This window comes from Drosophila mauritiana, chromosome X (assembly GCF_004382145.1).
Source record: "Drosophila mauritiana strain mau12 chromosome X, ASM438214v1, whole genome shotgun sequence".
Lineage (NCBI taxonomy): Eukaryota > Metazoa > Arthropoda > Insecta > Diptera > Drosophilidae > Drosophila > Drosophila mauritiana.
The window spans coordinates 10,492,724-10,506,708 of NC_046672.1; the positions used below are offsets into that span (position 1 = coordinate 10,492,724).

Below are 13,985 nucleotides of genomic sequence, written 5' to 3' on the forward strand. Positions count from 1 at the left end.
TTTTTTTGTTAATTTTGTGGGGAACGTGACTGGAGAAACATTTTATTTTTTTCAGCTAGATGTTTTCAACTGTTACTTAGCTCAAGGGCCTGTAATAATTTAGCTAATTTCATTAATTTTGCTTTGATAATAATCTCTTTAAAGATTAAGAAGATGTCAACAAAAAAGATGCAAAATGTCGATTCCAAAATATATGTGTATATATGTCTTTATATTATTGTGAGTATATCTACGATTTTTTTTTTTTGGGCTTGGGGCTTTTTTTGGATAAATTTGAACTATTCAAAATAAATGCGACAAAAATTTAATTTAGTTTACAATTTAAAATTTGTTTTTCACATAGATCTTATAATTGTTTGTGTGTTTTTCGTTTTCAGCAAATGTTGCGCATATGTTTTCGGTTCAATTTCTTATCGAGTGAATTGGGGGCGTGTAAATATTTGAACTATATTATATATGTAAAAAATCTCATCGTTTGTGTTTTTGTACTTGTTAGAAAATCACGCAGATATGCTGAAATTATCCAACCGAGTCCGAATCAATCTAACCGAAATCCCATCTGAACCAAATTAATGCCCATACAAAGCCACCCAATACCATCATCCGTGTCCTTTCTCAGAGTTCCTCCGTCATTTCACTTCCACATTCCAATGATCCTTCATTTCTCCATCCTTATCCATATATATCCTGCCTCTGGTGCCCTTCGCCTAAGCCTAAACCTATATTTGTTATCGTACATCGAGCTTATGTGTCTCCTAATGCTATTATAACTACTGAATTCATTATGTAGATATAGATGGAAAGCTTTATGAATAGATATATACGGTGTTAGAGGGAAAACTATAGAAACATAAACGAAACTTTGTATAAATTGCACATAATTCGACTTATCACTAAATAGCTACGACTTGCAAACACATGCTAAATGTGTGCCAAGTTCGGATTTTCTTAGATAAAATGTTTTATTAGTTGGATACTCCTCGCGTGTCGAGTGTGTGTGTGTGAGACAGAGGAGGATATATTTATATATAGATATATATATATCTATTTATATAATTTACAATTCTTACTAGGGTTCCACATATATACGCACATGTATTTGTATTTGCAATTGGCACATCATTTCTAAAAAGAGTCGATCAAATCAAAATTCTTGATGTTCACTTGCTCATTCGTTTACGAGTGTTTTTTGTCTTTATATGTATGTTGTTGTATTGCACAAGACGCAGCCCGACAAAAAGCTAACCAAAAAGGTAACCAAAAATCCGACAAAATAATAAGCAAACAAAATTAGTTAACTAAACCATTTACTAAACATTTATTGAAATCAAGTAGTTGTGGTGCACACGAGGCAAAGACAAATGAAACCAACTCAGAAGTTGAAAAGTTAAACTCGCCTAGATCTAATTGCATTTGTTGAATTGGATAATAATAGTAAGTGTAGGACAAAAAAAGTAATTGCGTGGGCTTAAATTAAAACTATACAACTAAGTTAGCGTTACTTTCTGCTTCTCAGACGCTTCAATTGCGCAACTTAACTAATCCAATTGGTAATTATAAGTGTAATGATAATTGCAAAATGAATAGAAAACATAGTCTTACTAACTAATTCAATAGTATAGGTGTAGGTGAACAAAATACAATTCGTCGCTCGTCTTTACCGGCGCGTTTCGAAACACATTCTTGGTGATAAAGTATATATAAAAAAAATAGGTGAAAAACGATTTTCTATTAAGGCAAATTAGGTTAAAGCGCCACATCGCAGTCGCAGGTGCAGATTTTCATTCAGCCCGCCGTCGGTTGTTAAAGTTAAACATAACGTAAAGCTGCCAAAGCCAGGTGTGTGTGTGTGTGATCGTGATCGTGTGTGTTGTATCAGATTTGATTTGGTGTGTCTAAAACTAAATCTAAATTCCATTTTAGTTTACCAAAATTTGCCACCGCTTTGGCTTACAAATCATTCAGCATAGTCTGTGTGTGTTTTACATTGAGTTCTATATTAATCATTTCCATTATAAGAATTTCTTTCCTTTTTTCATACAATTCTATTTCCGTTCTGCTCACGCTGTAGGTGAACGATTCAAATTGTGAATTGCACGACATAGCGCGCGCCTGGGATGTACACAAAAAATTTCACTAAATTTAATTTACAAAACATTAAAGGATTTCGCCTCCAGAAGCTGGTTCTCATTCACTTCATTTGCTCCCAACGAAATATTGGCTTGCACCGAAGTGTGTGTGTTTTAGGGACTTAAAATTAATTTAACAGCTTATCGAATTTCCGGGCGCTCCCATTTTCATTTTACCCCATCGTGGAGGTGGGAAACCCAAACGAGCGGGTGTTCGAACAGAAGAATTGGTGTTGTTATGCACTAACTCTAGATTAATTTAAGCTTTAGTTGTGGTTCTAGTTTCTTTTGTTTGCCCATCATCTGCTTCTACTGATCCTGCGCATCATCATCATCTTCATCTTTTGTTTGCTCTTCGTTCTTTGTTGCTGCTGCGTAAACTAGTAAATGCTACAAAATAGGATAAGGTCAGCGGGGCTGGTGGTGGCTCTAGCTGATGGTTGTGCTGCCTTTAGGCCGCCGTATCCACCTCCTCCACAATGTGGTTCGGGGACACTTCGCTGGGTGGCGCTGCTGTTGGTGCTGCTGCTGCTGCCGTTGCTGCTGTTGCAGGTGCCGTTGAAGTATTGCCGTTGGCATTGGCGTTGCTGCTGTTCGCGGGTGCAGCTTTCCCCGTCTGGACGGGCACAGCGGCTGCTTGCAGGGGCGTAGCCACCAGGGCGCTCACGGCGCTGTACTGTGCGGCCGCGCCCATCGGAACAGCGGCTGTTCCACCCGCGGCGATGGAGGAGAGACTATCGGCCGCTGATGCGGAAGCGGCTGTGGCATAGGGACCACTTTTCAGTTTACGCGCCTCCCGCTTTTGTTTGTGCTGCTGCATCACCAAGCGCAGTTGGTCCATTTTTGAGCGGGTCTTCATGTTGGCCAGCTCCACGGTGCACTTCTGGCACGTGTGCTCCCGCTCCCGTTCGCCCTGTCCATCATCGCGGCGGTAGCGACATGTGCATCCATTGGATTGACTGGTCATAGAGCTGGGTGCCTCGGCAACCTGGCAGCAACTATGCGACGATGACTTGGAGCTGGTGGAAGCCTTGGTGGCAGCGGAGGAGGACTGGTAGCTCGGGCAGTCGCGGAAAGAGCAGCTACCTCCGCTGCCAGAGGCCAGAGTCGCCGACTGCTGCTGTTGCTGCTGGGCGCGGCTGTTGCACTTGGCGCAGTTGTGGTGCTTGGAGGAGTACTGCAAGCAAAACAAGTGGATAATGAGCATCACCAAATAGTTCATACTAGATTCGCTTACCATTTTGCTACGCGATCCGTGATGCAGCCCGCTGCCAGAGGAAGTAGTCGAGGAAGATCCGCTGCTGCCGGATCCCGAACCAGATCCAGAAACCGATCCAGTGGTCGGGGCCTCGAAGCTAATGCGGGCACCGCGTCCGTACTGCGGTGTGGCACTCAACAGATCGTTGAGAATATGGATCACCGTTGAGATGTCGCGTTTGGGTCGTCCAAAGCGATCCTGTAGTGCCGGATTGAGTGTGCCCGAGAAGGTGCCAGAGTAGATGCCCTTCCCATGGTTCTTCATAGACTCGATCACGGCTCCCGATCCGCTCTTGCGCGGTGCTTCCTCACCACTGGCTGCTCCGCTCGAGGTGGCACCGCTGCTTGAGCTACGACCGCTGCTCACCACGCCGGCGCCCGATAAATCGATCTTGTTGGTAAACACCTCCTTGGAGAGTTTGCGCAATGTCTGGGTGAGATTTCGCGATGCCTCAGCGAGAGTCCTAGTATCAGACACACCCAGCAGCGAGTCCTCGGGCTCTGCCGTTGTGGTGCTGGTACTGGCTGGCAGTGCCACTGTTGCCGCTGCTGTTGCGGTTGTGGCCGTTGCTCCTACCGCTCCTGCTCCCATTCCCTGCTCCAGCTTGCGACGCTTCGAGGGGGAAGAAGAGGAAGATGACGGTGACGAGGAAGACGATGATGAGCTTGTAGCAAAGGCGGCTGCGTTAACCGATGGTTGGTTGCCGGCGCAGGCGTGATTAAAAAAGTGACTGCTGCTGCTGCTACTGCTGTGACCATTTCCATGTCCATGACCGTGACCCTGCCCGTGGTAGTGACGATGCTTGGTCCTAGTGATGCGATTGTTGCCCGTCTTGTGCAGCATCGAATTGCCAGAGAAGGTGACTCTTGTGCCCGCAAGAGTCGAACGAGCGGCAAATCCGGCATTCGCTCCACTGCAACTCGATTCGGGACACTTGCTAGGTGAGCTGGTAGATCCGGATCTGGCCACTGGAGCAGGCGCCACCAAAGAGGCCACCGGAGGAGCCACTGACGGTGTGGGTAGTCGCGTGCACAAGCACGAGGTCAGCTTGGCAGCTATCGGATCCTGCTGGCAGCCACCGGTTGCGCAGGCTCCACTGGAAGAGGACGAGGATGAGCTGGAGGCGGCAGAGCTGCAGATGCAGCTTGAACTGGAACTTGTGGCAGCCGTCGTGGGCAGGGGAATGTTTTTGATAGTTGTCATCTTGATGGGACTGGACACGAGATTCGACAGCGACTTGATGGGCGACTGCTCTAGCACAGGCTTCCCTGGATTCGAGCTAGGTCCACCATTGGCCACAGGACGAGCATTGGCGCCCGCATCCTTCAGCGCGAAGCTGTTCACGATATTCTGAATGCCGCCCTTAATTAGCAGTTTGGTGAGATCGGGTCCGTTTAGCGTTGACGAGCTCTGGGACTGACCAGTGCCAGTTGCTGGAGCAGAGCCAGATGCTCCAGAGGAGCTGGGCAAATCGCCGTACATCTTGCGCAGCGAGGACATCCCACCACCGCTGCCCGCAGCCACTGCCGAAGCGTTGTGATGATGATGGTGATGGTGGTGGTGGTGGTGGTGATGATGATGATGACCATGCCCGTTTCCGTGGCTGTGACCATGTCCATGTCCGTGACTAATGCCATGCCAGTTCGCAGCATGCAGACTCGGATGCTGGTGGCTGTGCACGTGGCCATGTCCGATTCTTCCACTCGATCGCTGGCCAGAAGAGCGGGTTCTCGACGAAGACGAAGAGGATGACGATGACGTTGAGGATGAGGATGAGGAAGTGGCAGAGCCACTGGTTCCAGTGCTGCCGCTAACTCCGGCCGCCGCCGCCAGCACCGCCGACGAAGACAAGGATGTGGAGTTGGCGCCGGAACAGCCAGTGCCAGCTGGCATTACAGGCACCGTTGATGTTGTGCTTGCCGCTGCGCTTGAACCACTCGCACCGCCGGCGAGTGGGGCCACTGTGGCGGCACCGCCGCCCGCCGGATTAACCGTGCTCAGCTGCAGCTGGATGAGCATCATGTGGTCGCCGAGGCGCATGCTCAAGTTGAGCGGTGTCTTGCCGCTGAGAAAATCATTAACCTGTGCGTCGTTAAGCGATTCCAGCGCTTGCATAACCGTGTTCTCCGGACGTTGAGCCTGCATAGATGGATAGATTGTAGATAGATCAGTGGATGAGTAAAGGTTCTATTCAGAATCTAATGTAGATCGTAAAAGAGAAAATTGAAAAACTCGAAGCTAATAGCCTGCTGCTTAATTCTCGATAAGAGATTTCTAATTTATTTATTATATGTGTAACTATATTTAAGTGGCACAAAGAAATACCACATTCCAATCAGATGAGAGTCAGTTCCCTTTCCTTTATCGACCTAGACCAACAGCTATTCACAAACCCCCTTTTTTTCAGAACGTAGCATTTCTAGCTTCGATTGCAATTCTACGTGATTCAATGCGACGCCTTTGTGCTCCGCTCAAATATTTGCAAAAAGTACAAATAACCAGGCGGTTGAAGTCAACGCCTTAAGTTGCGTTACGAAATGAAAATGTAGGGTTTGAAAAAAGGTTTTTCCAAGAATAAGCTACTAAAGCGTTTTGAAAAACGGGAACGCGAAACGAAAGGTAATTGTGGAAAATTAAGAGCAGCTAACAGAAGGCAGTATGTATGTGTGGGCATATGTATACTATAAGACTCGGTTCCAAGTTTGATTTTTATTTTTAGAGGTCTGGGTCTGGGTTAATTAATCATTTCCATTGCATATGTACGTACAACTGCGGTCAAGCTACTAGTTCGTGGAAATATTTTTCACGGTATAAAGCACACGCTTTTTCAACTTAATTACCAATTAGTAGTGTTTGAAAGGAACAAGAAATGCAGTTTTCCATTGTCACTGTGCATTTGGGATAAGTGTAAAATCGTTTTCTCTATTTTGCTGGCCACAGCTGTCTTTTGTTTGTGGCCAGCAAGTGAGTAACCACATGTGCGAATGGGACGGGTGATGGGGCGGTGCAGGGGGTCATGCTTTAATTTTTATTGACTCTGCGCTGCTCTGACACAGTGACCCAATAATATTCAAATGAAGTCAGCGACAAAAGCTCGCTTCAGTTTCAGTTTTTAGTCGTAAGTTAAATGAACTGAACTGTGAATGGATGGACACCATCGAGCTGATCATGATGATGGTGATGATGATGATGGCGCTGCCTACTTTCCCTTTGCCATTTGACGCAGCATGAACCTTATGCAACCTCACCAAGTTTCCCTCCAAAAAAAAAAATAAATAAATAAAAAAAAATATTAAAAAAAAAAAGAAAAAACCCCAGCCTAGCAACCAAGCCAAAAAATGTGTAAAAGAAATGGAGGCAAACGAATGCTTGGAGTCGAGCCTATTTGTTGACGTGGTTGGTTTGTTACTCATGGCTCATGATGTTGCTGCTTTTGAGTCGAGTTAAGTGTACCAAGGTCAACTGACGTCGCAGCACGCAGCTTACGTCACCAGTCGCAGCGAAATCGAAATTTTCAAAAAATTTAACCCAAGAGCAACACCAAAAAGCGCAACAAAGGCAGTCAATGCTGTAATTTATTAACTTTGTGCAAATTGACTCTTTTTTTTTTTTGTTGTTGTTGAATTTTTTTCTTTTGCTGTCGGGGAAAACGTTTTTTGGTCAACCGGTTTTCGGTGGCTTGCAGCCCAAAGTAACTAATACATCATAATCGAAGCTCTAGATTTGGATCGCACACCAAATGCAAATGGCTAGGGTTTTCAAAACACAACTGATTTATTGTAGAAACCATGCGACTTTTTATGCATTCCTAATGAAATCGTGTATCATGTAATCTCATATGAACTTGATTGGTTTCTTTGGTTCTTGTCATCTTTTATTATATAAAGTGTTATAACTAACTATTAGAAGAGGTTTCCTTCAACTTGACAAATTAATTTAAACGTTTATGTAGCTAAGAATCCCATCGTGAAATTTTTCACAGCGACCTTTTCATCTTTTTTTTTTTTTTACAAGCGGGAGCAATGCGCACTTGAAAAAAACCAAGTACTTACTATACAAAGAAAACAACAAAATATTTGTACATTTTTGGGACAAAGCAATTTTTTGCGTTAGTTTTGCGCTGGCTATCTTTGCATGAGTGTGTGTGTGTGTGTGTGAGTGTGCTTGTTTGCTGACCATGAAATTATTTTTATTGCGTAGCGTTTTCAATGGAAGTTTCGCATGTGAGTGGACCGCTCCCCGCCGCTCCCACCGCCCCCACCACTCCCCCGCACCAGCCGCCACCCGCACTCATCGTGGCGGGAAAACACTTGACAATGTGTAACAAATTAAATTGGCCAAACTGCGCGCCGCTTGGCGCTTTGATAAGAGCAAACCCCTTGCAGGCAGATAGCCACATATGTACATATGTATGTATGAACCGACGCAAGGGTACTAGTTTTTATTGCAGTGTAGTGCCGGGCCGGGAACAAAGACAAAGAAAGAGACCGGCGCCAGGCTATGACGCCCTATTTGCCTCCATTATCTGGCGGCGACAGTATTCCAAGCACTGGACCTGACCACGTAACCCGTTTTATGACTCTTACCAATTGGTTTGGCTTCAAAATTGAGCTATCGAACGGCAGATACACAATGGCCAATTGTCGCGCTTTTGTTTCAGCGCTGCAAAATGTGTATGCAAAAAACACGAATCCCACATAGTTCCTCCTTTGTTTGGCGAAAGGGCTTCCCCTCAATCAGCTCATTATTGATAAATATTTCAGAGTGAACTGCATTTTGCTCCACTGTACAATAGTTGTAATCATCAAAGTTTCACTGTAAACAACTTAAGGGGCGCCAAGTGCAAATATGCCTTCAGTTCGATTAGAGCTGATTGCAATAAAGAAATCCGCTGAACGAACACAACGGCAGGTGATTTCCTTAGCCAATTATTACTCATGCCCAATGGCAATTAAAGCGAAACTAATAATACCCATTTGTAAATGGCAAAAAAAAAAAGCAGCTGTGGAATTGCCAATCGATTCACAGAAATGATAAATATAAATGAGTATGCACATAGAAATAAATATTATATATGGCTGTGCAATGTGGGGAAAAGTTAAATCACTTTCGGAATGTTATCAATGGAATTTTTCACTTTTATTCGCGTTCGGAATCCGATCTCAATGCACAGATTTCTTTTTTTTTTTTTTTTCAAGATACATATATATCAGTTACTTCCGTTTCACTTTTAACAGCTCTGTTAACCGTTCTGTTATCCGCAAAAGAAGATAAACCGGATTCACGGAAATCAAGTGACTAAACTGAAGTTCTTGTATTTCCGTTCACTCCGTTGAGTTATGAACAAGAATGCCATGCACCACTTGTTGACACATCAGCGCGATCTTCAAGTAGACGGTAACTGGGATCGGGAAGGGCGGTGAGTAAGGTAAGGTAATGCAATCTTAATGCTGGACGGGATGAAGATGTTGCGGATTGAAGATGTCGGGCCCGATGATAAAGATGTTTGGCACCGGTATTGATGATATCGCACGAAGCACACAGGTTGCTTGCTGCGATGACAACGGCAATTAATGAAGATATTTTTTAAAATTCAGATAAAGAACATTGTGCTCTCGGTACTTAATAATAAACGTATATGTTGGCAGTATCCTTTCGTTGAATGCTGTGATTTATTTACTTTGCACTAAGACCTTTTGCCAAAAGAGGTTCTGATCTTGCCGCTCTATAACGAGTTGTGCGCCATGACGCCACTCTTAATGATGATCATCGGTATGAGAACACCGATAAATGGTAACGTCTCCGACAATGAGGCGTCATCCAACATTCCCGATAGCACTGCACATTCCACAGAGTCAAGTGAAGTGTGTTCCGAGATAAGTTCTCCGAATTCATTGAAGAAAGGCACATAGACTGAGATAGGATTGGGCTGGTTGGGCCAAGTTCCGCAGACAAAGACGAATAGAACTGGTTAATAACCTGCGCACACACCATGGCTTCTTCGGCATCTGTTGCTCATTCTTGAGCACTTCCATTGCCGTTTTCCGTTTCTTTCTCTTCTGGCCATATTCTGCTCCTTTCTTTTTTGGCATATTGGTTTTGTTTTTCTTTTTTTTTTTCTTATTTTTTTTTCTTTTTTTTTTTTTTTTTGGTGTCCAAACATACAAAGGACGCATAAATTCGAGTGGTCACACCCAATGCACTGGGCAACCAAAAAGCACCAGCAGTTCACATTGTTGTCATCATTTTCGCTGGCCGTTCTTCTTCTCATATATAACCATATCATTTTTTGGCTTTTTATGAGCTTTCGCATCTTTGTTACTTTGTCTGCTGCATCTGCTTCTTCTACTTGTCATACCCCATTACCATCATCACCATCACCATCATCATCGGCATTGGCATCATCATTACCATCCTCGATCCACCACATACCATCCCCCAGCCTCCACAACCCGTCGTCGTGTTATCATCGCTCGCCCTTTGTTTGCCGCTCGCTTTTGTCTTTTGGCTCGTTGTTATGCGACGACTTGCAATTAAAATCATTTTCATAAATCTATGCAGCCTTCACTACCACCACCCCCCTCCATTTTCCCCACTGGAGCTGACCATCACGGCTGAGAATTGCCAAAAAGAAGTCTCGAGTCCGAAAAAAAGCAAATGCAATTAATTTGACAGGAAAACGCCAGCGCATCATTTAAGCGACATAAATAATAATAAAACGTATCGAATCGAAACGAAACCACTCGGGATGAGTCTGGTGGTGGGTGTTTCTGTTTTTCTGGGGGATGGGGGAATCCCCTCTGATTTCTCCTTCCCTGTCACAGTCGGTCATGGTGCACGGTGGAACTGACAACGCCCACCCACTTGATTGTCACTGCTGCCAGCTGTGCATTCCATACAGTATACACTCAATACGACGGACAGCAAGTGACATGTTTTTAATCAAATCTAGTATGTTCTAGTCATAAGGCTAGCAAATATGTTTTATTTATAATTAGCATTAGCATTAAATAAACTATAGATCAGAGTAGAACATATTTTAATAGATGTTTATTTCTTTTTTTTTTTTAACACCAATACTTGCTCGTGATTTTTCCACTGTGCATTTTCTGCAGATGACTTTTGTTTGTTGTTGATTTCAACGATTTCTCTTGGCAACGAAATCGAAAATAATGACAAAAACCACAAAAGGTGGCCCCCAGGGTGCAGAAAACATACGAAGAATAAAGGAATGACACAAATCTGCGGGGATTATGATTGAGCTGTCGAAAAAACAGTTCGCAAGGTGCTCCATTCCATTCCATTCCATTCCACTGGGACACCATTAAAGAATGACTGAAAATCGATGTGATGTTTTCCAAACTATTACTGCGTATTTTTAGACACTAATAAAGTTTATGTGCAAATTGTGAAAACATTTGAGTATCATTCGGAGCCAACTATGAAAATCGAAAGTGTCGCCGATGCCACTCATCTCTCCATATAAATATATCTTATATATTCCCGAGTATATAATATGCCTTCTTTTTGCCCATTTGCTATAATAAACTTTACAGAATATTATTACTGCTAAAAGCAGCTGAATTTTTTGGCTGTCTACGATGTGTCAAGATAAAATTGGAGCAATATGCAAATGTCGCGCAGACAAATGGCTATAAAAATATATATATATATATGTATATAGGCTGTGTGCAGTGTTGATCCCAGATAATTGGCAAATAACTTTGCATTATTCTTGCTTAGATGGGGATCGAGGGGAATTGAGATCTAGAGAGTTATATACATATATACTCGGATGACTTTGGTGACCCACAAGAGCGGTCACCTTGCCGGCTTACTCACTCGGCCATTCAGTCAGTGGTGTCAGTAAATCGAGAGATGTCTCCATCAAATCAACCTGTCACTTGTTAACACACATTTAACCCAGCGAGCGGGCGAACGGGGGCAGGAGGAGGGAGCGGGCGGTAGGATCCAAGGGGGCCAGGAGGTACAACAACACCTGTCCCAGGTTGACAAGCAATCGCCACCGAATTGCAATGTTTCGGTTCACTTTGCCTCTTGCTTTCGGCTACTCTGCGCTGCTAATTAGGAGGCAATGGCATGAGGTGGCAAAAATAAAAAATAAGTGAAATAAAATACAATACTCAAGCATCGTGAGTCAGGGGACAGTGAGATATAGATTCTGGACAGCGAACGGCGGCAGAGGGGCATAGAATGGGAATACAATGCTCCTTCAGGCACTCCTTTCACATAAAAAAAAAACACAACATTCTTTGGCAGAGAAAAGAAAAAATCCTTGAAGTTTGGGGAAACCAAAAAAGGATTTACTAAGTGAAAAACTGTTTTCAGAGAGTATAATATAGAACTTAGAGCTTAATAGTTAAGTGAGGAAGAATTAAGAAGAACTATTTGTGTCCAAAGATTGGCTCTAGGTCTTTTCTCTCAGTGTTGGCGTATCACACCTTTCTGGAGTTTTGGCAATTGGCAGACCGACCCCCTCTAATTGCAGTTCCTTCATCCCTCGCCGTGTTATTTATTTCGTAAATTTGCACGACAAACAACAAAAGCCATTGCCAAAAACAAAAATAAAATTAACAAAACAGCAGAAAAAAAGTTGAAATGCAAAAGAGACGCAAATTGTTAAGTGGCTATTTAAACATTTATTTTTTTTTACTTCGTACATTGCAATTTCATTTTGTTTTGTAAATAAATTTTAATCAGCACTTTTTATTGACTTTTTTCACCAACTGAGAGACAAAGAAAGACTCGAGTTTTAATTTCGGCTTTCTTCGAAGAATTCTCGTCTAGTTGATTTTACTGTTTCCAGAAAATGTGCAGCATTATTAGGGCCATAAAATGTATTTACTTGCATAATTTTATGGCAAGAGAACAGCCCAACTCAGCTCAAGTTTTTCAATATTAAAGTGTTTTGGCTATAAATCTTTTAAACCATTAATAATGTTATGTACGCATTGCTGTAGCCGGATGATGTAAATGTGTTATGTATCACCATCCAATTGTACAAATGCGTATATGTATATACATACATATATAAGAATGTTCGAATATAAGCATATGTAAATTTAGGCTTTGCAATCGTCTCTTTGGAATTTTTATGGATTTCTCGAGCACGCCAAAATATTTCTTTGTTCACATCACAAAAAATTGCATGAACTTTTATATAGCGCGTGTGTTTTGAATGCAATACGAAATGCAATAAATATATGGCTAACAAATGTCCGTCAAAGTTACGTATAATAAAAAGAAAAAAAAATGAACAATGTTATTCCAAAAAATAAAGGGAAGAAGCCATTTTGTAATCCACATCTGTTTTTTTTAAATCTATATTTTGCGGCAACATGTCAGTTTTCAAACTCTTGTAAATTCAAGTAACTTTTTCTCGCAACCAAGTGACAAAATTTGAGTCTAGATTTTAACTAGTTTACAAGCTATCTCTGTCGTCATCTGCCTTTTGCCTTTTTCCTCATGCGCAACTTGAACCAATTCCATGTGAAAAGCCATTGAGACAATGGAAAAGGTGGGGAAAATCAGCAATATGACACAAAATGCACAAATGTTATTAAATAGGCAAAAATAATAGAGAGAGAGAGAGAAAGAGAGAGAGAGAGAGAGAGAGAGAGAGAGAGAGACAGAGAGAGAGAGAAGGAATGAAATGGAGCAGCTACGCTAATATTGATATAAACGTTATGTGGCACTGTTGGCCAGTTTCAGGTGAGACAGCTGATTGCCTCACCAGGCGAATTGGTGTCGCCCCAAAGCGGCAAGGGAGACTAACTAAATAAAAATGGAAATAATTTAAGAGAAACAGCAACGTTTTGTGTGTTTCAAATATCATTCTAATCAATGAATATACATTGCACACAGTGAGATCTTAAAATAATTTCCTATTATGTAATTTGGTCAATTTAAAAATCTTTCGACTGAAACAAAAACCCGATGCATCGTGTCCATGTGAAGCATTCAATTTAATAGCGCATTTGCCGAATGAGCGCATTGACAATGTTGCAAATGTTGGACCAGCAACCTGTTGCTGCGCCAGCATGTTGCAATGCCCACAGCGGTGTCACGCGCGGGATTTGCAAACAAAGAGATTGGTAATACGGTGTGCAGAGCGCGAGTTACCCGAACCAGGTTAAAAGAAAAAAAGTAATCCCGGCTCATAACTCAAACGGTAAACAGTAAATCAAACGGAGGAAACGCCGCAAAAAGAGCACGACAGAAAAAGTAAAAAAAAAAAAAAAAAAAAAAAATTGCATAAAAAGCTAAGAGACAAGTACTAATGCTCAGCATAAAACTGAATGAGACAACAAACTCTTTATGCAACGAATTACTTATATTAAAAAACTTCTAATATGATACAAAAAGTGCGAGTGTCAAATTAAATTGCGTTAGCAACTATTTTTCTACCCCGCGGTGTAGACGATTATTCCAATCCCTTTGTTCATACCAACTCAGCCGCGCATACAAATGCAAACTTGACCTTTAGATTGTGCTGGCGTTTAAATTAAAATTGGCTAAAACTTTCTCATTGAAAACACGCACTGTACATTGACCGACGAAAAAAAAAATAAAACAAA

At 42.4% G+C, this 13,985-nt stretch overlaps 1 protein-coding gene across 1 annotated transcript in view; it reads right to left on the reverse strand.

Moving 5' to 3' along the window:
• Nucleotides 1-1,290: 1,290 nt before the first annotated feature.
• Nucleotides 1,291-13,985, reverse strand: part of LOC117147904 (midnolin homolog) — a 31,792-nt gene continuing 19,097 nt past the window's right edge. Inside the window, exons 3-4 of the mRNA XM_033315010.1 lie at nucleotides 3,367-5,526; nucleotides 1,291-3,306 (exon numbers count right to left, since the gene is read on the reverse strand). Of these exons, the coding sequence (XP_033170901.1) occupies nucleotides 2,581-3,306; nucleotides 3,367-5,526 (2,886 nt within the window). The 3' untranslated portion in view covers nucleotides 1,291-2,580. The remainder of the gene's footprint in view (nucleotides 3,307-3,366; nucleotides 5,527-13,985) is intronic.